The sequence below is a fragment of the Mytilus edulis genome, chromosome 2 (genome assembly GCF_963676685.1).
Source record: "Mytilus edulis chromosome 2, xbMytEdul2.2, whole genome shotgun sequence".
NCBI lineage: Eukaryota > Metazoa > Mollusca > Bivalvia > Mytilida > Mytilidae > Mytilus > Mytilus edulis.
In genome coordinates, this window is record NC_092345.1 from 20,683,030 (window position 1) to 20,707,107 (window position 24,078).

At 31.6% G+C, this 24,078-nt stretch overlaps 1 protein-coding gene across 1 annotated transcript in view; it reads left to right on the top strand.

Annotated features, from left to right (window-relative positions):
• Positions 1-18,877, top strand: part of LOC139511682 (secretin receptor-like) — a 79,743-nt gene extending 60,866 nt beyond the window's left edge. The window contains exons 8-13 of the mRNA XM_071298699.1: positions 9,320-9,380; positions 11,510-11,579; positions 12,564-12,652; positions 16,378-16,519; positions 17,518-17,559; positions 18,044-18,877. Coding sequence (XP_071154800.1) covers positions 9,320-9,380; positions 11,510-11,579; positions 12,564-12,652; positions 16,378-16,519; positions 17,518-17,559; positions 18,044-18,397 — 758 coding nt within the window. The 3' untranslated portion in view covers positions 18,398-18,877. The remainder of the gene's footprint in view (positions 1-9,319; positions 9,381-11,509; positions 11,580-12,563; positions 12,653-16,377; positions 16,520-17,517; positions 17,560-18,043) is intronic.
• Positions 18,878-24,078: the final 5,201 nt, after the last annotated feature.

The window sequence follows — 24,078 nt, forward strand, 5'->3', positions numbered from 1 at the left end:
AGGTCACGTTCGGGGGAAAAGGACAGGATTGTAGTAAGACAATTGAAACATATCCGTCTTCAGATGTAAAACAGCTAACCCAGTACGGTCAACCAACCCGTTATGGCGCCCGTAAAATATATCGAAGGAATTATTTCAATTTTACCACTTGGAACTTTATGATGAATAACATTATTCTGAGCAACAACCCTCTACCAAGAAATGTTGCTACATAGATATGGAAAGTTCACAATAAGAAGCTTACATCATGTATAGAAAAATACTACTATACAACCTTAAGAATATGTTTAATGAATATGATACACCCTACGTTTTGTCGGAAACCCAATACATAATAGTTTAGGATAAAATTGACCAATATTTGTTCTAGTCTTCAATATGTAAAATGTAAAGATGTAAAACAGCTAACCCAGTACGGTCAACCAACCCGTTATGGCGCCCGTAAAATATATCGAAGGAATTATTTCAATTTTACCACTTGGAACTCTATGATGAATAACATTATTCTGAGCAACAACCCTCTACCAAGAAATGTTGCTACATAGATATGGAAAGTTCACAATAAGAAGCTTACATCATGGTTAAGATTTTTTACCAACCCTCAGTATGACAACATCATCTTTATAACGACAAATAAACAAAAATGTTAACCATCTTATCACTGGATTTCATTTTTAATAAAAGTGAAAAAAATGGAACAGAAACTGCACTGTCCAACCAAGAATTTGTATTGTTTTAATAGGAAAATTATTACCCATTGAATTATGATTTCACCTTTTCTTTTTTATGCCCCACCTACGATAGTAGAGGGGCATTATGTTTTCTGGTCTGTGCGTCCGTTCGTCCGTCTAACACTGGTTCTACGTTAAAGCGCCCATTTTATGACGTTATTTTGTCCCTCCGTAAGAAAGCAAACCCAACGACTTCCAGTTATATACCCGTAGCTTGTTATACTTATATCTGAGAATTTTAGAATTCTTTATTATCTATATTTTTAATTTTTATAAAGTTTAGTACATATGCACAACGATCGTGATCGTACCGGCCGTCCATAATGTTTTCTTCGAAAAGCTGAAATTCCCATTGATGGATAAAAGACCAAGCAGGACAAAATATTTAGTATAGTATAGAGTGTAATATGAGTTAAATTTGATCATAAGGTTACCATAAATAATGTTGTTTATAACAATGGTCATTTATTCCAAGTTACATCAGTCTGAAAAACGAAGCAAAGTTGAAAACTGCAGAGATTTGTTAAGCGTGTAATCTCCGTGGAATGGCCAATTCTTAAAAAAACATCAATTATGAAAACAAATTTTACATTCAACAGATCGATATGGATGTCAACATTAAATTTTAGTTTAACTCCGATCTTTAGATATACATATTATGGTTCATAAATGACGAAATCGTCGAAATGTAACCTCCGTGGAATGTAATCTCCGTTGACATTTTGGTAAAGAGTGCTTTCTATCACGTCCGCACTTTTATCGAGTATGGCGTGCCAAATAAACATATTAGATAGTTATAATGGATGGCGGATAATCACTTACAGATCAAAAATATATTGTAATTCAGACGACATAAGAAGACAACATGTAACATTTTTATAAATCAATTGTTTGGTCCATAATTGTTTGAGTGTAACAAAGTTGCTTCTTTCTCAAATCTAGATAAAGAAAAAAAACAAAACGAACCGGATGTTTTTATATCAATCGTAATGAGGGCCCTCATGGGGTTTTTGATTATGTGATTACTTGGCCGTTTTTTTAATGATTATTTGATTATTAAGCCAAATATTTCATGATTATTTGATTACCTAGGACTGTATTTTTAGTTTATGATTATTTGATTACTAAAGATAAGCAAATATTTAATGATTATGTGATTATATTGGCAAAAAAATGGTGATTATGTGATTACTAGGAACCCCCCCCCCCCCCCCCCCCATGAGGGGCCTCCGTAATGCATGTAAATAAGTTATACCTGTTTTCAATATTCAAGATATGAAGCTTTATGATTAATATAAATTTGATACCGAATTCAATACGATTTAACAAGTATGCAATTGCAAGAAGCCATAAAAATTGCTCTTTCTTTTTTCGTGTTGCACAAGCAGAGAAGCTTTTAGCTTTCATCAAAATTATGACGTCGATAGAAAGGGCCCGATATAAATTCCGTTACATTAATTAACAACACCTTGTACAACATTCTTTTCGGAATTAAAAGGAGTAAGATATAGATTAAACAAAACTATCCGTCACAATGCTATATATATATTACGGTCTGTATTAGGGGAGGAGATCTACATTTCTGCATTCTGTATTTCTTTTGGCCATTTTTCTCTATTCAGTTAGAAATATATGCCCTTCTCTGTAAAATTCTTGGGTTCAGTTCCTGCATTTCAAAAATTCCGTATATAAAATTTTGACAAGATATATTGTCTTGTCTGTATCAACAACATAAGTATGACGACACTTCTCCGTATAGCCCCTCTTTTTTATTCTGCCACTGTACTGCATAAATGATACCACGTTTGAAATAACTTAAAGTATAAAACTTGGAGAAAAAAAAAGTATTTCAAATTCTTCGAAATAAGTTGGATAGCTGGGATCATAAACAAAAGTAAAGATGATATGAGGTATATTTTATCATATTTTCCTTGTGATTCGAGGTACTGGTAATGAGGAGCTGAACACAGTGACAGTACCGGTAGCTAACCGACATTAAGAGAAATCTGAAATCGGATAAAATAAAAATTTGATCACCAAAACGATTTTATCATTGATTACTCATCTGTCCAACAAAATATAGAAAGAAACATTGCTTATCAATCAATTTGGTGACTATTATGAAATATATTTAATATGTGTTGGTACTAAAAAAATGTTATACCCTAAAATATTGAAGACAATGTCTCCCGTTCTCGAGCATCAGTATGAAAATTTAAGACGTACGAATTATGACAATGTTTTGGTTCTGTAAATCCTTACAATTCCAATCAATGGTCAATTTATATATTTTGGAATTAGAAAGATACCTATGGTTTTATACTCTATCAATCAATGTTACATTCGACTGATTTGAATATTTTTTGTGTGTCATTTTCGTCATATAGCTCATCAACTCTTTCTATTCTTTCATATCTTTGGATTTCAAATACTTGTCGCTGGGCGTAAATGATGAAGATAAATCAAAAATAGTGCTCGCTTCGGACGCATGGAATTTATAACTTGTTTTTTTTTTTCGGCCACTATTGCAGATCTTTTTGTTGCTTATCGGATTATCGTGGTCTGACATCTGTCACGAACTATTTTTTTTTCCAGGTGAATAAAATTAAATAATTGCTGACGCAATGCACGTGAAGGATGTAAGGTTAAATTTGTCTACAATAGGAAACGAAATGAAAGTTAACTCATGCAAGATCGTGATTTTGGCGAAAAACAATGATGCTTATATGAATGTATAAAATTTGCATCGCTTATTTCATTTGACCAGTAGCGTTTACAACCAATTTGAAAGATCAACGTTTCTTTCGAAATGATCTACTAGAATATTGTCAATAATGAATTTAATATGCAGAAAACGTAAAGTTTCATTAATCTTTAAATCATTTATTTCTGTTATTTTCAATTCACCATATTCTTAAGTTTCAAAATTATTTTTTAATCTATAAACCACCTCCTATATCTTGAATTATTTCAAATAACTAAAAAAAAAAGTATATGATATACAAACGGAATACAATGCACAGTTCTATTAGTATAAGAGGATCTACAAAAAGAAACTGTGGTCGTCACTGGTTGTCTACAAATCAAAGTTGCGAGATTAATAGGCTACAACTAACCACCAAAGAGGATGAATAAAATATATATGAATAATGATTTAATATTTTATATTTTGCTGGATAATTTTTTTGTCGTGTCTCTCTCATCATTGTTTTTTTTATATATTTTTATTGAACCTTTTTAAATTCTTTATCAACGACAACGCATGTAACATCTTATTTATTTTTTGAATATTCTTCTCCCGGTCATAAATCTGGATGAAATATTTGTCACTGTACGTTCAGAAAACATCAATCAAAAAAGCATATCTCCTCTAAAATTGTATTAATATACAAAGTGTAAACCTTTTCAAATAAGTGATTCGTTTAAATTCTAGTCAGATATTATCAGTTACACAGTGTGTTAGTGACCTAATACAATAAATACGGGGTCAGTAAATTCCATAAGGGATTTGAGCGAAAATAGAACCTCATATGGAATTTACTGACCCTGTATATATCGTATTAGGTCACTAAACACTGTGTCACGAATTTATCTTGCCGACTATCTTTATTAGTAGAATTAATAGACACTTCTTGTCTCTCCTATTTTTTTCAAATTTACAATACATAGAACAAAATGGTATTAAGGAATATCAAAGGAAGTAACCTATATCAAAGATACAATATCATACAAGGGTTGTGCTTCGGCTTCGAAGACATTCTTAAAAACAGTTCAAAGCAAGAAATTCATGCGTTATACGCCATACTTGTGCATTTTGAAATTAAAACAGTTGATTTATATATATGTTTTCGATATCAATATGACCACATCAATTTTAATTCATGGTAACACAGAATGGTAAATAGGATGATGACGAAAAGGAGGAGGATTCAGTGGCAAATTATATGCGTATTCGTGTTGAAGTTATAGTTATTGACCAAGCAAGTCGGTATATGTCATTTAATCTGCACAGCACGAGATGACCCAATAACCCGAACGACGTAGGAGTTCGGGTTATTGGGTCATCTCGTGCTGTGCAGATTAAATTACATATACCGATTTGATTGGCCAATAACTGTTTTAACACATGACGCAATCAATTTACGTGAACGTTTTAGAAATGTGGACGTTATTCTCCAATCCACGGGACCTAGGAAAGTTTCTTGTAGGGTAAAGAAAGGGGGAAATACGACTTTGGTAAGTTTTAAATTAATCTTTTTTTATATTTAGACTCATTCTAAAATAGCGATTTAATGGTATATGTTTTTAAGCCGTTTCCGTTAATTTATTCCCAATTTTTATTTAATTGGTGACGATTAAGACTTTGATAAATTGTGTACTTTCAAATCGGTGTATGAAAAAAAAAACATAACTGCAAAGGTTGTTGAGTTTAAATAAGATTAATTGGCTTTTGAATATCTTTCCCTCAATGATATGCTTAAAAGAAGCGAGGAAGATGTTGTAATACCTAAATTTAAAAGGTTAAATAAAAAGAAAATATGTTTCTCTTTCAAAACCTTTTACTCCCCGCAATCCCCCCCCCCCCCCCCCCCCCCCCATTTCTTTTAATCTACTGTATTACTTTTTAAGACACGTCCATCTAAATGAAGTCTGATTGATCTCCAGCTAATCACCCAGTTTTAAAACAAACTTTAATATGGTCCTCATTAAATCCGATCCAAATCTAGTCTTTTTATAGGAATAATTATTCAAAAAGTCGTTCAGATAGCGGATTCGGGGGTGGGGGCGAACGGGTCGTTTACCCTTGGATTGGACAAAGTACGGTGTTTTAGCTTAAAATCGTCAATATTGTCTTTAGTCTCGCTACACTCGGTGATATTTATGCCCCATCTACGATAGTAGAGGGGCATTATGTTTTCTGGTCTGTGCCTCCGTTCTTCCGTCCGTCCGTTCGTCTGTCTGTCTGTGCGTCCGTTCGTCCGTCCGCTTCAGGTTAAAGTTTTTGGTCAAGGTAGTTTTTGAAGAAGTTGAAGTCCAATCAACTTGAAACTTAGTACACATGTTCCCCATGATATTATCTTTCTAATTTTACTGCCAAATTATAGTTTTGACCCCAATTTCATGGTCCACTGAATATAGAATATGATAGTGCGAAGTTCAGGTTAAAGTTTTTGGTCAAGGTAGTTTTTGATGAAGTTAAAGTTACATCAACTTGAAACTTAGCACACATGTTCCCTATGATATGATCTTTCTAATTTTAATTCCAAATTAAAGTTTTGACCCAATTTCACGGTCCACTGAACATAGAAAATGATAGTGGGAGTGGGGCATTCGTGTACTATGGACACATTCTTGTTTTTTTTAATTTGATAGAATAACGCCCCTTTCAAAATCCGGGAACCGCCCCTAAAGGTAAAAATAGATTTGAACTGTGCGGTATATCTGAGGTAGTTAATGCACACCTTTGCTGTGCATTATCTAGATTATAGCACAGTAAGAACAAAGAGATTTTACTCTTGTCATGTGTTAAAGCATGTTTATACGATTTTATTATTTATCTTGCTTTGTACAAGACTGATATGCTGAGTCGATTGTTTATCGTACAAGTTCGCACAGAAAAACTTTTTGAAGATTTATCACCTTAATTTGTGTTAAGGAGATAAAAAAAAACCTTATATATATAATAATAATAATGCAGACATGACTGAATATCATACTTAAATTTCAGCTAACAAGAAAAAAGAAATAAAAGTTTACGTGAATCAATAATTTTTTTTTAGCATTTTGGCATTGAAAATCACGACGTCAAAGGAAATAAAATGACGTTAAATGTTTTTTTTATTGTTTTTTTCATCTAAACTGTCTCGATCATTACAAATTAACGGTAGCACATTACATGCTAAAATTTATAGGGTGGATAGAATACACTATGAAGATGTTCTATGTTCTTTATAAACAAGTTTTGCTGCAATTTATATTTTATCATTTTTTACTCCGACGTTGGGCGCTTTAACGGAGAACTAGTGCTGTACGTCCGTTCGTCTGTCCGTCCGTTCGTCCGTCTGTCCCGCTTCAGGTTTAAGTTTTTGGTCAAGGTAGTTTTTGATGAAGTTGAAGTCCAATCAACTTCATACTTAGTACACATGTTCCCTATGATATCATCTTTCTAATTTTAATGCCAAATTAGAGTTTTTATCCCAATGTCACGGTCCACTGAACATAGAAAATGAAAGTGCGAGTGGGGCATTCGTGTACTGAGGACACATTCTTGTGTTTTATGCATCCAAAATCGTGACAGCTAGTGGAATTAGACAACGATTATATAACAAGCTGAACAAATTTCTAGCTTTGAATATTCATTTGAAAATTAGGACTTGTGAATATATATTGTTTAGTCCTGGTACTTATTCCTAAAAACTGTTTAAAATATGGAATTTCGAATTACTTTCATCTGAATAAAGAATGATCGCTTATCTATAACATAAAAATAGTTTAGATAGAGTCAATATGGAACATTATATAATCCTGCAAATCAGAATAAAACGATATAGGTTAATGATCGCCCACCACACGTAAAAACAAAATTTATTCATTTAGCCTTCCATGTAACCAAAACGCAATTAAATCGGAAAATAAAAGGTATCTGTAGAGTGTTTAACAGAAATTAAGTTATAATTTGTCGAGTATTTCAGAGGTTTCTGGAGTAGAAAAGGAGAATCACGAAACTCCGGGACAACTAAAGTCTATGATTTTGCTTACAACCTTTTAATAAAAACATAACTCAAATGTTTTTGAAAGAAAATCAGTTCGCACAGCAGACTTTCGTACATAACTATTCAATATTGGGTGTTTGGTTAAAGTATGCAGATTTGAGAATACAATTTTCCTAAAGTGTAAATAGGCATTATTTACATTTATAGGAAAGTACGTTTGCCATTTGAATATCTAATGGAATTGCTTTATATTAACCTATTTATATATTTTTATTATGATTATATAAGATCTAACACTGTTTTTAAGGAATTAAACCTATTTTAAAGCTACTTTCACATATTTACTACACTTCTCTTTTCTAAGGGTACGACTGACTGCTTATACTACAATGTAGGTTTTGGATTTTCAAATATTGGGTGTCTTCGGGTATCACTGAAGGGAAATCTATTAATGCAATTCGTCTATTGCAATAAAAATCTGTACTTGATGTTAATGTACTTTTTTGTTTAAAAATACTACTATACAACCTTAAGAATATGTTACCCATTACATAATAGTTTAGGATAAAATTGACCAATATTTGTTCTAGTCTTCAATATAAATAAACTATTTTCTAAATCTAAATCAAATGCTGATATTCCTATGTTGACTTGTTCTCAAATCGAGTATTAAAAAATTATCATAAAGTAAAGTTCCGCTGGTCATGTTATAACTGGAAGTCATTGCATCGTAAAAATGGACAACTTGAAGAGTTGTTGGCCAAATGACCTAAATATCGAATATATCTTCCCATCAACTAGAACAAGAAACTCAGGTTTCTGATGGATGCAATAATTTACAATCTTATAATGGGTAGAGCGCTAGCTAGATAAACAAAGGCACCAGTAGTTTACCACTCATGGTAAAACCAAATAAACCAGCTCTGACACTTTATCTGAACAACGGATTAAAGTTGTTTTTCCATTCATTCAGAAGCGTATTTGATATCTACGATGTACATTGAGCTCACTGGTTTCTTTACTTTTCAAGTGGTTGTTGATGATTAATCCTGTCTTCACGATAATTATGTTGTTGTTTCAGCAGAAAAATCGTCCTGCAATATTGTTTTTTATATTTACATAGCATTATTTGGAATGAATCAATGAACAAGGAATTAACTGCAAAGCTGGGAGTCCCGCATATACCCTTACATTGTTGAAAAATAACAAATTCTTACTTAGTTCCTATAATAGAACGTTAAAATTTCTCATCTTTATACTGGATACCAAAATATTTTATTAATGCAAGCCCGGTAGTCAAAATGTTCGTCCAAACAACCTTAACCACGATTTATTGTACAGCTAAAGATAGACGTCAGAATTTTTAGGATGAGATAGATTGAACCAGCTGAGTCAATCAGATATGCTTTCTTTAAATTTGTAATTATCTAAACCTATAACTTCAATCACAAAAAACGACTGAAATCGACATTACACACTAGTAAATAGTTTTAAGGTCACCATTACGAATTTGTTAACCGATACTATTTGTGGGTGTTTCATTTAACTAGCGATATGATTTCGACCTCTGGGATCTAAGGATACCAGAATAGTCGTCTGATCTGTAATTTTACCGATTGTGTCCTATTCCCGACTGAGATATTATGATTGAGTATGAACTCATATGACGGGTGATACATGCGTAGCAGGAGACACGTATTCTCTTGAAGCATCAGGTCTTACTCTTTTGGAGTTCATCCAATCCTCAATGTGTGTGTGTTACTAGTCTTTTATTTTCATCTTCCTACACCTTGTTCGAGATCTGAACATCTGTAATGTATTGTCGCTTTAATGCACCACTTTTTAATAAATGACAATACTATTCATATTTTACAGTTACCCCACTGTTATTTGTTATACCATGGATTATTGTAAGAATAGAACTTGAAGACGTATAGTAAGTTATGTATTACTTTGAATCCGCAAAAGTTTTATTAAACACAAATCTTTTAAAAGAGAGACGGAAGACATCAAAGGTGTATTTAAACACACAAAGCGATTTTTTAACTTTTTAATATAAATGAAAGGGTCTTTAATGGAATTATTCCAAGTATCTAATGTGTTATGTATAATATATTTCAACATGATCAATGCAAAGAGTTCATTTAATTTCATACAAAGTAGTAGGTCCGATAAGGACCGATTTTGGCCTCAAATTTCAGGTTCACCTAACGAAAGATGTTTAACACTTTTTAAACACTTTAGTGTCTATTTCAATTGATTCGATTAATTTAGGTGAAAAATTTTAACTGGTTTAGTCATTAAAAACGCATTCAAGAATTCAAGCTTAAATATGAAAAATCTATTAAATATGCCAAATTAAAATGCGGCCACTTTCATTTAAGATGGAAACCGTCTAAAATTTAACTAAAATGCTAAAATTGTGAAAATTGCAGTAATTTAATATGACTTAATGATGCTAGTACCCGGTATATGTGCATTGTATTTTCAAAAACAGCCCATTTTTTAGCTCACCTGTCCCGAAGGGACAAGTGAGCTTATGCATCACTTGGCGTCCGTCGTCGTCCGTCGTCTGTCGTCTGTCGTCTGTCGTCGTAAACTATTTCAAGGATCTTCTCCTCTGAAACTACTGGGCCAAATACTTTCAAAATTTAACTGAATGTTCCTTAGGGTATCTAATTTATAAATTGTATCCGAAGTTTTGATCTATCAACAAACATGGTCGCCATTGCTAAAAATAGAACATAGGGGTCAAATGCAGTTTTTGGCTTATAACTCAAAAACCAAAACATTTAGAGCAAATCTGACATGGGGTAATATTGTTTATCAGGTCAAGATCTATCTGCCCTGAAATTTTCAGATCAATCAGACAACCCGTTGTTGGGTTGCTGCCCCTGAATTGGTAATTTTAAGGAAATTTTGCTGTTTTTGGTTATTATCTTGAATATTATTATAGATAGAGATAAACTGTAAACAGGAATAATGTTCAGCAAAGTAAGATTTACAAATAAGTCAACATGACGGAAATGGTCAGTTGACCCCTTTAGGAGTTATTGCCCTTTATAGTCAATTTTTAACCATTTTTCGTAAATCTTAGTAATCTTTTAGAAAAATCTTCTCCTCTGAAACTACTGGGCCAAATACTTCCAAACTTTAACTGAATGTTCCTTAGGGTATCTAGTTTGTAAATTTTATCCGAAGTTATGATCTATCAACAAACATGGTCGCCATTGCTAAAAATAGAACATAGGGGTCAAATGCAGTTTTTGGCTTATAACTCAAAAACCAAAGCATTTAGAGCAAATCTGACGTTGGGTAATATTGTTTATCAGGTCAATTTCTATCTGCCCTGAAATTTTCAGATGAATCAGACAACCTGTTGTTGGGTTGCTGCCCCTGAATTGATAATTTTAAGGAAATTTTGCTGTTTTTGTTTATTATCTTGAATATAATTATAGATAGAAATAAACTGTAAACAGCAATAATGTTCAGCAAAGTAAGATCTTCAATTAAGTCAATGTGACCAAAATTGTCAATTGACCCCTTAAGGAGTTATTGCCCTTTAAAGACTTTTTTCACAATTTGTTCATCATGTTGACTTACTTTAAAAAATCTTCTCCTTTGAAACTGCTGTATCAATTTCAGCCAAACTTAGGCTAAATGAGTTTCAGAGTATCTAGTATAAATTTTATATTTTATTTCCTTGTATGTCAAGAAACATAGCTCCTATGGCTAAAATAGAACATAGGAGAAAATGATTATTTTTTTTGGCTTTTGAAGAAAATAGGACGATCCAAAAAACATTTAAATAAATTGAAAAGCCAAAATAATCATTGATGAGAGATTTAACCAAAAGAATTAAGGTGAGCGATTCAGGCTCTTGAGAGCCTCTTGTTAAGTATCAGAAGCATTCTACTTTCCAATAAATAGCTAAAAGATAACATTTTCACAATTTTGTAAAACTGCTATATTTTGAGGCCAAAAAGGGTCTCACTGAACCTTCTCCTTTGATAAGTAATATGCATTTCTACATAATTTTGACTATATATATTTTTTATGTTTAAGTTGCTGGAATTGGACTGGTAATACAGATTATCAGTGGATCATCACTGGGCCTGTTCTTCTTATCAATGGGGTAATACTAAACTCTTTATTATATTGTACAGAAAAGTAAATATTTCTATTTTGACTGTCATACAAGTAAGAGGTTTAGCGCTATAAAACCCGTTTCAATCCACCATTTTTCTACATTTGAAAATGCATGTACCTAGTCAGGAATATGACGATTTGTTTGATGTGTTTTGTCATTTAAATTTTGCCATTTTATTAGGGACTTTCCGTTTTGAATTTTCCTCGGAGTTCGTTATTTTTGTGATATTACTTTTTACTGCTAAAAATACCCAAAAAAGTTGTTATAATACCAGATCTCGAGCTCCTTATATTTATACTTCACCTTTTAATATATGGATACATAGATGTATAAAAAAAATAAAACTTATTACACTTGTATATGCAAATAAATATTTAAAGCGATTAATGGTTTGCTTGATAGTAAATATTTTGTAGATTAGTATAATCCGTAGTTTACTGTCCTAACAGTGTTACATTTATTGTAGGTTTATTCTTAAACTGTTTCGAACCTTCGTTTTATTTCAATACATAAAGATCTGACAAAACATTGCTGGCTGACCTTTTCCTCATTAATTCTTTTTTTTCTAAATACATCAAAGGAATATATCAACCTCAATTAGTTTCACTGTATACATCAGTGTCCAGTTTTCAAATGAAAATCTTCACAACAAAGTTTATGATACATGTTCACAAGACAAATGTTCCTATTTGAATGGAAAATTGTTGTCTTTTTTTTTCTTTTTTTTTCTCATCAATGTTTTCCCTTTATTGTTGCCTATTAATAGACTCCATCGAATTATTTATATTTGTTCTACATTAAGTACCTTATTGCATTACATGCTGAACATGTTTTGAAATAATACATCACAATGTAAATTACAACACAATTTGTGTCTTTTTTTGTTGACGGTCATGTTATGCTTTTAGAATAAGGTGAAAACACACTCAATGAGTATTCACTGATTTACACTTTGCACATCTTTTACAGATAAACTTTATTTTCTTCGTTGATTTAGTACGAGTTCTGTATAAAAGAGTACATACAAATAAGCGGGTAACTGGCAGTAGAAAGATTAGGTAAGTTTTTATGTTCAAATATAGGAGTAAATAGATACAAGAAGATGTGGTACGAGTGTCAATAAGACAACTTTCATTCCAAGTCACAATTTGTAAAAGTCAACCATGATTGTAAGTGAAAGTACGGACTTTAACGCGGAGCCTTGGCTCACACCGAACAGCATGCTACATTAATAAAGGGAGCCACAAAAATGACGAGTGTTAAACCATTCAAATGAAAAACTAAGTTAAACGGTCTTATATATATATATATATATAAAGGCTATATTGGCTATATTGCATTTATCTTTTCTGTTCGTACGTTAATCATAAAATCACATTTCCGTCACACTTCTCTTATGAACTGATCTAAAGCAGTACTCCATATTTAGTTAAAAGCTTGATGGTCATGGGTTGAAATATTTATGGAAGTTAGAAAAATTACTGTTTGAGGCAACTTACTAGTAATTTAAATTCTAAAAATACATATTCGATATCACTGAATGTTTAGAAGCAGGAAGCTAGTCGACAGTACTACTAAACATATCGAATTTAAATTTAGTCAGCAGATAGACTGTGCATATTTTGACTATTTTACCGATTATGTCTGTTTTGTTCACGCATCGTTGTAAGAATAACAGAATTTGATTCGACTGTCATAAAAATGAGAGGTTTAGCGCTATAAAACCAGGTTCAATCCACCAGTTTCTACATTTGGAAATGCCTGTACCAAGTCAGGAATAAGAAAGTTGTTGTCCATTCGTTTGATGTGTTTAATCCTTTGATGATTTTGCCATTTGATTAGGGACTTTCCGTTTTGAATTTTTCTCGGAGTTCAGTATTTTTGTGATTTTACTTTTTGTTACATATATGAAAACGATTTTAACAGGAAAGCATGCTTTGACTGCAAATTAAACAGTGCTCGCATCATTTTTCATAACACGATGTTTACTGAGAAGTATTTATCTTCGAAGGCGTAAAATGTTTGGCGCCAACAATTATTTTGTAAATTGATAAGTGAATGAATGTCTACTACTTTTACATGTATGTTATGCATATCATCGTATATATTCATTTTGCATATTTTTGTTTGATAAAGTTACGTCAAATGGTTTAGCACACGTAATCGGATTGTCTTTTTTCGTTTAATTACACCTTATGTAAGAATACTGGGTTTTGATTGATTGATAGCCAGTGTATTTTTCACCGATTTACTGTTATTAAATTATCTTTAATTTTTTAACGCCGCCAGGGTATATACAAAGAGGATATGCCCTTTTTACCCTCTCTGTCGTGGTATTTACCAAAAAATACTCTATCCGACTGGACGCTTGTAACGTCACGATCATCAATGCGTTTTTGAATGTTAACATTCGGTGTACAATTAAGCAGACATATCATGTTAGGGAGGGGTATTTGCGAAAAATACCAGTCTTCAGAATGAATTTCCCTCGCCTTACGGCTCGCGAAATTTAACATTCTCTCGACTGGTATTTTTCGCATTTGTATTTTGCCTGCCATTGACACATGTTTCTAAAAATTAGTTTTTTCTTTGTTAGTTACGAACAATTTGAGTACCAATTTTTATAGATATATGCCAATTGATATGTCTTGATTTGTATAGTTTGAAACAAATGTGTAATATAGATAAAATATATTCGACAGCACGCAATGTATAGAAGCAGGAAGCTAGTCGACAAATGTTTGTTTGTATATTATTTGGCTTTCTCTGCGGTATGAAACTATTATTGTATACTGCGAAATACAAATGACCTATTAACATGTATATTTTTATTGCTGAGCTTTTCTTTTGTATGTTTTGTTTCTGTATTGCTATAACCAAAATTGGTCTTTGTTTGATTTACAATAAAGATGATATACTAACAGACATGAGCATGATACAACTGTATTTCCTCATACAATTTAGAGATTATAAAATAGACCCTAAGAGCACGTATTCATTTCTAAAAGCCATACGCGTGTTTAGTTTACATAAGTAAAATTGTGAAGCTAAATTTAAAACAGCTGGAAGAACAAATCGAATAAAAGATACCAAAACTATATGCCAAATAAGTATAGTTCTGGCCAATAGTTTTTTTACGAATTTTTCACATTTTGTCATAATCTCGGGGCATGTAATAGCTTACTATATATACAGTATGGGTTTTTATTGTTGAAGCATTGCAGCGACCTGCAATTGTTTAGTTTTGTCAATTTGTCTCCAAAGAAGAGCTGTATTAGTTGCGCTTAAACCTCATCCTCTATTTTCTTATGTTATATTATTTTGCCCAAAGAAGTACATCATATCCCGATCAACAATAATTTCAGTTTTTGCAAAGTTCCTATCGAATAACCATTTGGAAAAAAATTTCATGCTATGATTTCTCCTTGTTAGAGTCATCAAATATAGTAGACTGAAAATGACATTACAATTAACATAAGTGCACAGTATATTAAATTGTATTGTGGTCACAACTTTATGAGACACGTCCCCTTGTCGCTTTCCCTTCTAGGTAATTGACATAGTGCCTTTTGATGAATAATTATTCACAAATTTCATTAATACTGGTCTTTATTTAAATATGTTTTCTTTCTGAAGTGTCTATATCTTATATGAAAGATAAAACATTAAAATTGCTATCATGTACCAAAAATTCAATTAGCTTTTCTCCATAAAGTGATGTCTGGAACGGTAATTTGATTAAGTCTTTGGGGAAAGCTGTGCTGCGGTAGTCGTCTTGCATATTCTAAATTCCACAACTAGTTTAGATTGTTCGAGTAGAATGATGTCATTTACTTATGAACAGCAATATCTCTGCTAATTGATCACATAATCAAATTGGTTTATTAAATCAAAGTGCCAAAAGACATCTTAGAAGATTCTTTTTAGTATATACACTCATAAAAAGTCAGTAACTTAATTTACATGACCAGGTCAAAAGAATCGTAGTTCACCAACAAGTTAATCTTTAAACAAGGACAACGACACTTTTCTTTTTCAAATATCAAACTTTGAAGTCCATGAAGCTTAATTATATTCCAAATTATTTTAACACTTGAAAGATTTTCATAGAAGAGAAATAAAATGTTCGACAAGTACAAGTGATTGTTGCATAGATTTTCAAGAGGAATAAAAATTTATTAATCAGAATGAAAAAAAAAGAATCCTGCCTTTTATTCCTTGTTAACAATTTAAAAACTATCATTCCTAGAAACTGAATGAAAATTTTGTCCCATATAGCTTCATATCCATTGTACTTATACTATAACAAATGTAACCGTAATAACCCTATACAAATATTTTGCTAAAACGAATAATGATATGTTTTATCCTCATATGTCTTCGTTTTAAATTCAATCTACAAAATTGGTATGTGAGTGTGTGTTACGGTAGCTGTATGTTTACCATGTTAGAGGAAATGTTGCTTGCATGTTTATATATTTTGGTCGTGTTGTCTGTTTTTCTTCAACTAATAGTTTTAATGCCCTGTTGATATTTAGTCCCCTTGTTTGGTTTACTATGATATAGTTTCTAGTATTTTGACTTATTTTGATTAAGTTTATTTTTTTGGGGGGGGGGGATGAGTTGTTATTGCAATTGATAAACAATGAAAGGGAAACTTCCAACAAAACGATAGTGAAACAATCGTGAATATTTGTTATCTTTCCTTTAGTGTATTTGCTTTTAAATTATTAAGTTATAAATTAATATCATGTTTTGATGTTTTGTAAACTTTTATTTCTAGGAAACTGTCAAAGTTCATAGTTGTTCTGATACCGTTGTTTGGAGTCCTGTATATTGTATTTTCATTTCTGTATAATCCAAAGTTAAACGAAGAAAGAGATGTAGTAGTTATGTATGCTGAGATGTTTTATAATTCTTTTCAGGTATGTTTAGTTATAATTCTCAACTAGCAATAACAGTTTAACTTAATTAAGATATCATGATTTATTTATCATAAAAAGATACAAAACATACTTATTTTAAATGTCATAGATTTAAAATGTCATCGCTGTAATGACAAAATACCTTACTTTTCTTCATTGCCAGAATATTCGAAAAGAGCAATAGATATAGAGTTAAATTTTAAATGCATTAAGAACCACTACAACGTTACATCATACTGACAAGGAAAGTCAAACTGTTTGATTAAATCTTGATTAAGTAATCTTTTTAAGATTGAATAAAAAGTACATCGAATGCAGATCTCAGTCTTTAAAGAAAACTATAAATCTTTACAAAGTTATTTGACGTAAATTCATCCTTTCTAATTATCTATAAAGTGGTACTTTTATAGATTCGACTTAAATACTGACTAATGAAATGATTGCGTTTTGTTGTCATGTTATTCTTTTAAAATGCATCAATCGATAGTACTTGTCTTTATGTTATTTTCTAATTTCTAGTATGTCAAAAAAAAAGAGATAGGATAGTCACAATTATGAGTCGAAAACAAACTGACGAAGCCATGGCAAAAAACGAAAATCGAAAAAACAAACATTCTAATAAGATCAGCTAGTTCATGGAAAACTTAAGACGAATCAACACAAACCTAATTAAAATAACTTATTATAGAAAACAAAAAGAGTGTAAGTACAGCGATTTTAAAAAGACATGTTTAAAAAAAACTTCCCCGTTGGAAACATACATTTGTTCATAAAATGAAGAACGTACCCTCTGCGTACAAAATGAACGTGAACCATACCCACTTTGCACACGAGAAATGTGAAACATACCCAATCCTTGTACGAAAAGCTTGGAAAAAACATGAGTAATACATAATGACTTAAAATAATGCGAAAGATTAATTTTTCCATACACCTGCATATATCATATACTTGCATACTAGTCCTTTCTGAAAGGAGATAATTATTTTTCTTTTCAGGGTCTTCTGTTGGCGATTGTATTTTGCTTCCTGAATGAGGAGGTACTTGATTTATTATGCTGTCGTAAAGGCAAATATATAGTCTATTCTTGACTTGTAGATAAGTAACTATTTTGGTTAGACAAATATATAGTTTTATTCTGGACTTGAAGATAAGTAAACCTCTTTATATTTAAACGGTTATTGATTCTGTTTAAATGATCTCTGTCACGAAAGAGATTGATAGTGATGATGGTGTATGACTGCTTAACGTTCAGCGACAAATTGAATGAATATTCAGAACTAGAATATGTTAATGTAATATACCCGGCTTTGTATTTTACTTACAAGGTTGAGTTTAAAACAGAAAATCACAAATATTGCAAAACTTTTGTATTCATAGTGGCTTTCACTAAGTAAAAAAGGCTTTAAGAAGATGGAAAAAACTGAGGGGGTATGCAATAAGCAGTTAAAAGCTTAATCAATTTTTTTTACAATTTATTAGTATATGGTATATAATAAAAAAAATTGATAAATTTATTTTCAGATTCATGTAGAGATCCGAAAATGCTGGTACAAATATGCCTTAAGTCGAACAGACAGCACTATGTACACTCGTACAGCCATGCTATCCACATGGCGTCACACCGGGTCACAGAGTTCTAGAGGACACTCAAATATCGATAATACACAGTCAGATATCTGTCTTAATGACAATGTTGGAGGAAGGAATTACAGAAATGGTGTCAAAAAGCCTAAATCTAAAATGGTGCCTAATGTCAGAATTCGATTTCAGTCTTCAGACGTAAGAAATTCACGAAGTTCCAGTAATTCGTCCCCAACACAGGACCGAGAGAGTCGTTACCTGAAGTTAGAAGAGGCTTATATTACGCGTACTTGAAAAAAACCTGTTCAAGTGAAATTGCTGGAAATTAAATGCTATATAATAACAGATCACTTTACAAAAAAAGTAGGATTTGATAATAAATTTCAAATCGCAGAGCAGTATTAATGGAATCAAGTTGTTTCTCTGTTAAAGATAGCAATTACGTTATATAAGATTACACGTATTTGTTTTAAGAAAAATTGTCAATTAGAGTAAAACATATAATCATAATGCTTTCTTAAACAGATTGAATTAGACTAAGTGATATCAAGATCTGTTATAATCCAGCGTAAAGTAGTTATTTTGTGAAAAACAACAAATTAAATGAATCACAGTAATTTAATTACATGGATACAATTGTAACAACTAAAATATTTATTGATTCAAGTCATGCAGGGGGTGTGCTTTAAATCTAGAAAAATGCTAGTGTACGATAATTTTAAAAGCATATTTTTGTGAACAAATGTTTTGAAAATAAAGTATACAGAATAGCAATCTTTAATTTTTTAAGAAATATTTCACATTTTAAGGTAGACAACTGAGTATAGCTAATAAAACGCCACGAAAGCAACACCACTAGCAAAAACTGACTAAACAAAATTCATAAAAACGCAGACACGATGTATGCAAGTTATAAAAAAAAAAAAAAAAATATTTCAAAGATAACTCGTATAACGATTACTCCAAAACAATTTAATATCTTTTTTGATTGCTGAAAAGATATCAGAAACATTGTTATTTTCGAAGTGTACAATTTGAAGTGATTTAATAACATGTTGGTTAAACTTCTAACAAGATGCATTTCTCGTCGATTTTTGTTAATATTTGCCATTAAGCGATGGGGGGAATGACGAAAACGGGGCTTTACGATAGGCTAAAATGTGAATACGTTATATCACAGTTACTATCATGTTTCTTTCCGGATACCAAAATGATATGTTATTTAATGTTATCAGATTCCAGTATAGTTAACAAAAAATTTGTTTTGTGGTTTGAAATGAAACACATGAAAACGTACAAAAAGAATCTAAAGTCGACTATTTATAAGTATAAGTATATGAACGTTTAACAAGAACATTTGATGTATAGAAGAACATTTGATGTATAGAAGAACATTTGATGTATAGATGAACATTTGATGTATAGATGAAAAGAATAAGATTACTATGTTAACATTCTAATATTTATGTCAAATGGAAAGTACATTTTTATGTATTGGTTGAATTGTCAATTCTAATATTGCTGTTTTTTGCTTTCTCTCTACCAAAAACCCTTGAAAGTGCCCGCATTAAGGGTGCCAGTGGTTCTTTGTTTTTTGTTATCGTGATTGTGGACATATATAACTTCAAGTTTATAGAAATTACAAATCCCAGTTACTCAGTTATATTCAATTTGGTATTTTTTTCAGATAATGTATTACAACTCAGTTATGTTATATTCAGTTTCCATCTTTTGAAATCGTTTGAAGAGCCAAACATATAAAAATGGTCAAATCGTCATTTTAAGCTAATGACCCCTGAATTGATGTCATCGTAGTCACGATATTCGTGTTGATAAAGCTTCAGTCTATAGCAGAAAATCTGTATTTGTTTTTGTTTTACATGCCAATTTAAAGTTATAATGAGGTACATTTTTCGAATAAACCACTATAATTGACAATAACGGCCATTATCCTAACGGTTTTGCCAACGACCACATGAATCCGATTGTCCTGACGAAGTCGTTAATGACGAAAAAGTATTTTTATTATTAGTTTTATTACTACAAATAAGAATAAGATCGCTATTGTTACCGGTAAATAAAATAAAAAATGCCTACTATACGTAATAGATATGCTATATAGTATAAGGAAAAAATGGGTTCTTTGATAGGTACATATTACATTAATTTGACGAACAACCATATGCATGTCAGTGTAAATATAAGCGCAATATTATGTTTAAAGTCTTAATTTTTCTGGATTATATAAGATGGTATTGCTTTTTTGACCCGAATACACGTAATACTTGAAAAAATCTAGTGGAGAACTGGCTTACAATGTAATGATGAAAAAGGGGCGAAAGATATCAGAAGGACAGTCAAACTCATAGATCGAAAATAAACTGGCTAAAAAATAAAAATAAAAACAAACAAATAATTGTACACAAGACACAACATAGAAAACTAAAGAATAAGCAACACGAACCCCACCCCAAAAACTGTGGGTGATATCAGGTGCTCCGGAAGAGTACACAGATCCTACAACACATGTGGCAGCCGTCGTGTTATACAGTAAATAGTCTAATTCAGTAGGTCACATTCGTGGCGAAAAAGGAAGTGGATTGTAGATACGACATATGCTATATTATCTGTGAAACGGTTATTTCATAACGGTCAACCACCTTGTGATGACGTCCGTAAAATTTACGAAGGGATGATTTCAACTTCACCATTTGGAACATTTTTGTTTAATAACTTCCTTTTGAGCAGCAACAAATCGGGATGGGAAATACAATGCCGGGAATAAGTATCAATTGGAAGATATATATTCCGTATGCCGGCGCTGCTGGAATGTTGCTACTTAGAAATGGACACAGTTGGGAAGCTTAAACCATCTCTTTTGTCTTGAAGCTTTGTTTTCAACCGACCCTCATTGTCAATTTCTAGATGTAAGTCAAGAGACATGAGGCAAACTTAACTGTATCTGTTGTCTCCTTTATTTCTAGTTCGATTGAGTAGATACGTTCAACATTGTCACCATTTTTTTTTTTTTATTTAGTGAGAGAACATCATTTATATAGCGGAAAGTAAAGTTAAGGAATATTGCTAACTTCTTTTATTTTTTCCCAAGAAGTTTCTGTATATGCACCTCTAGATTTCTAATGGTTTTCTGTCGTTATGTTGCTGTATTTTTGACGTATATCTATTTGTATTTTTTCTTCATGAAAATTGGTAATTAAAAACCGTTTTCAGAAACAATGAAACTTTTCTCAAAACTTAATTGACTAATGTATTTGAACTTAACTTTTCCAACATATATGTAGTCTTGATAAAAACATAAACTATTGAAAACTACACGTAACAGTTGGATGTATTATTATCGCTATTTTACGAAATTTCCCTTTGAACTTACTGATTGATTATTTCTTTTCTCAGCACAGTAGAGGGATATGAAAAGTTATAGCTAGAAACTAAGGGCACACCTGCCGTTGTCAATGAAATTAACAACATCGCCATAGGTAAAAAGCGATAAACAGATTATTATTGGTCATCTCAATGAGATTGATTTTCTCGCTTGAGCCGGTACGGGTCAGATCAAAATAGTTAGAAAGCCAAAAAGTATGAAGTTGAAGAGCATGGAGGACCTAAAATTTCAAAAAGTTGTGCCAAATACGGCTTAGGTAATCTATTGCAGAGATAAGACATTTCTTAGTTTTTCGAATAGTTCATATGATAATTTTGTAAATGTCAACCACGAAGTTCACTACTTGGCTTGGGGACGAAACGTTTACTATCGGTGGTATTGACCCAGTGGTGTAAATAGTACCAGGCTTATAATTTGATACGCCAGACGCGTACGTTTCATCTACATACGACTGAGTAATGACGCTCGTATCAAACAAGTAAGAAAGCCTGACAAGTATAAAGCTGCAGGGCATTGAGGACCCAAAAGTCCTAAACGTTGTGTCAAATATTTTTCTAAATACTAAGGATTTTCTTGTCCCATGCATAGATGACCTTAGCCGTATATGGCACTATTGGTTTAACTATTTTGATGTGAGCGTCACTGATGAATCTTATGTAGACGAAACGCACGTCTGGCGTATTAAATTATAAGCATGGCACCTTTGATAACTATTATGTAATATATGCCTGGGATAAACAAATCATTTGTATTGCGAATAATTCATATTTTTGCAAACAGTTAATAAAAATCATACGTGGTGTATTTTTTGTGTGTGTATCAAAGTCTGACCACAACTTCTTTGTTGAAATTGAAACCCATATTGAAACAATATTGTGGATAGGGTCTACTTCACTTAAAAGCATTTAAGCACATCGCAAAAAGTTAAATGTTTCATGCCGGGTCGGTCGATTCGCTTTAATCCAGGAGAGAACTTGGCTATAATAACTCCTATTAATGTTGCACATACCACTACAGGGCAATAACTCTGTAAAAATAAGCCAAATGTTTTAATGAGGTACTGTTGTTAAGGTAATATAAAGCTTCTCAGAGATCAAAATTAATGATCGTCAAACTGATATATATCCAATGAAATGGTTTCGGTAATGTTTGTAGTGCAAGTTGTATTAAATTTTAATATAATTATTGTCAAAGAAATATTTTGTTCATTTTTTTTTTTTTTATAAATTTAACGAACCAAATTAAATTTATTCAAGGTGTGTGGTACAACCTTACCAAAGTCACGATTTCATTTAAAAGTCATCTATTTTCTTCCTGAATGAAACGATTTACTTTCACATATTGACAATCACTTGATATTCGTTTCTGTTAATTCATCAATTTGTCAAGAAAATTATAATAACAAAATAAATGACGTTATCAGACTGATTAAACATTTATTTTGATTACTGAAAAACGAGCATTCAACTCTTGAAATCTCACGCCTTAAATCATGCTGATACAATTATAAAGACAATTATAGACTTTCCTGTCAATTTATTTTATAAGTACATTTAACCTTTTCCTCCAACACGTTTGTGTGATTTACAACATAAACTTACTTTTCTAAGTTTACATCAAACATTTCATTTAGATCTAGAGATACATTTGTTAACGAAAAATAGTTTATACATAGGTATAGTGTAGGGTGGTCTTTGAAGGCATACGAGCTATTTTACTATAAATGTTGCAAATAGTATATTGTACAATCAGTGGAGTTTGATCTGCTTACCTCCCGGATAAGTACCTAATATCAACCAAGTCTTTGAAGGGTTCATATTGCCCAGTCTATAGTTTTCTCTGTATAGTTTCGTAGATTTTCCTTTTTTCTTTTTGGTCATGATTTTGTTTTTCTTCGATTAATTGGCTTTGAACTTTTAGTATGTATTCCTCAGTTTTTCTTCTTCATCAGCGAATCTTCTTCATTTGAAACATTTCTCGAAAATGATCGCCATAGATTTTTTTTTATTAAGGTATACAAATAAAACTTTCTAAACCATTTTGCCTAACATACAAATGATCATATGGCTATAACAAAAACAAGGATGCGTGGTATAATTGTTTATAAGTGATCCACCAGAGTTTAAATGACGACGAAATACTCCCAAAAGTAAGTATTCATTATTTTGCTATTCTAATAATGACATTAATATACTACAAAACAGATATTGTGATGCTAAACCCAACATTTTATTTAAAGTATGGCTTTACATTATATATTTTTTTCAGATATAAAGTTATTTCATATTAGTTAAAGGTGCCTGCCCCTTTCGATTCAATATTTAAGAACAACTTCAGAACGTAAAAACAGAAATACTATATTTAATAGCAATATTTAGCACCGAATAACATGAAATGTAATATTGAAAACATTCGAATTCCAGTATTTATCACAACTTTATTATTTTGACCTTGTGAGTGCAAAAAATACTTGGGATATTACCCCTACCTAAAATATAATTTGAGAAAGTATACTGCACTTTCAAAACTGTAAATAAAACCGATTCGTGACATTTAACACTGAGAGGGCATG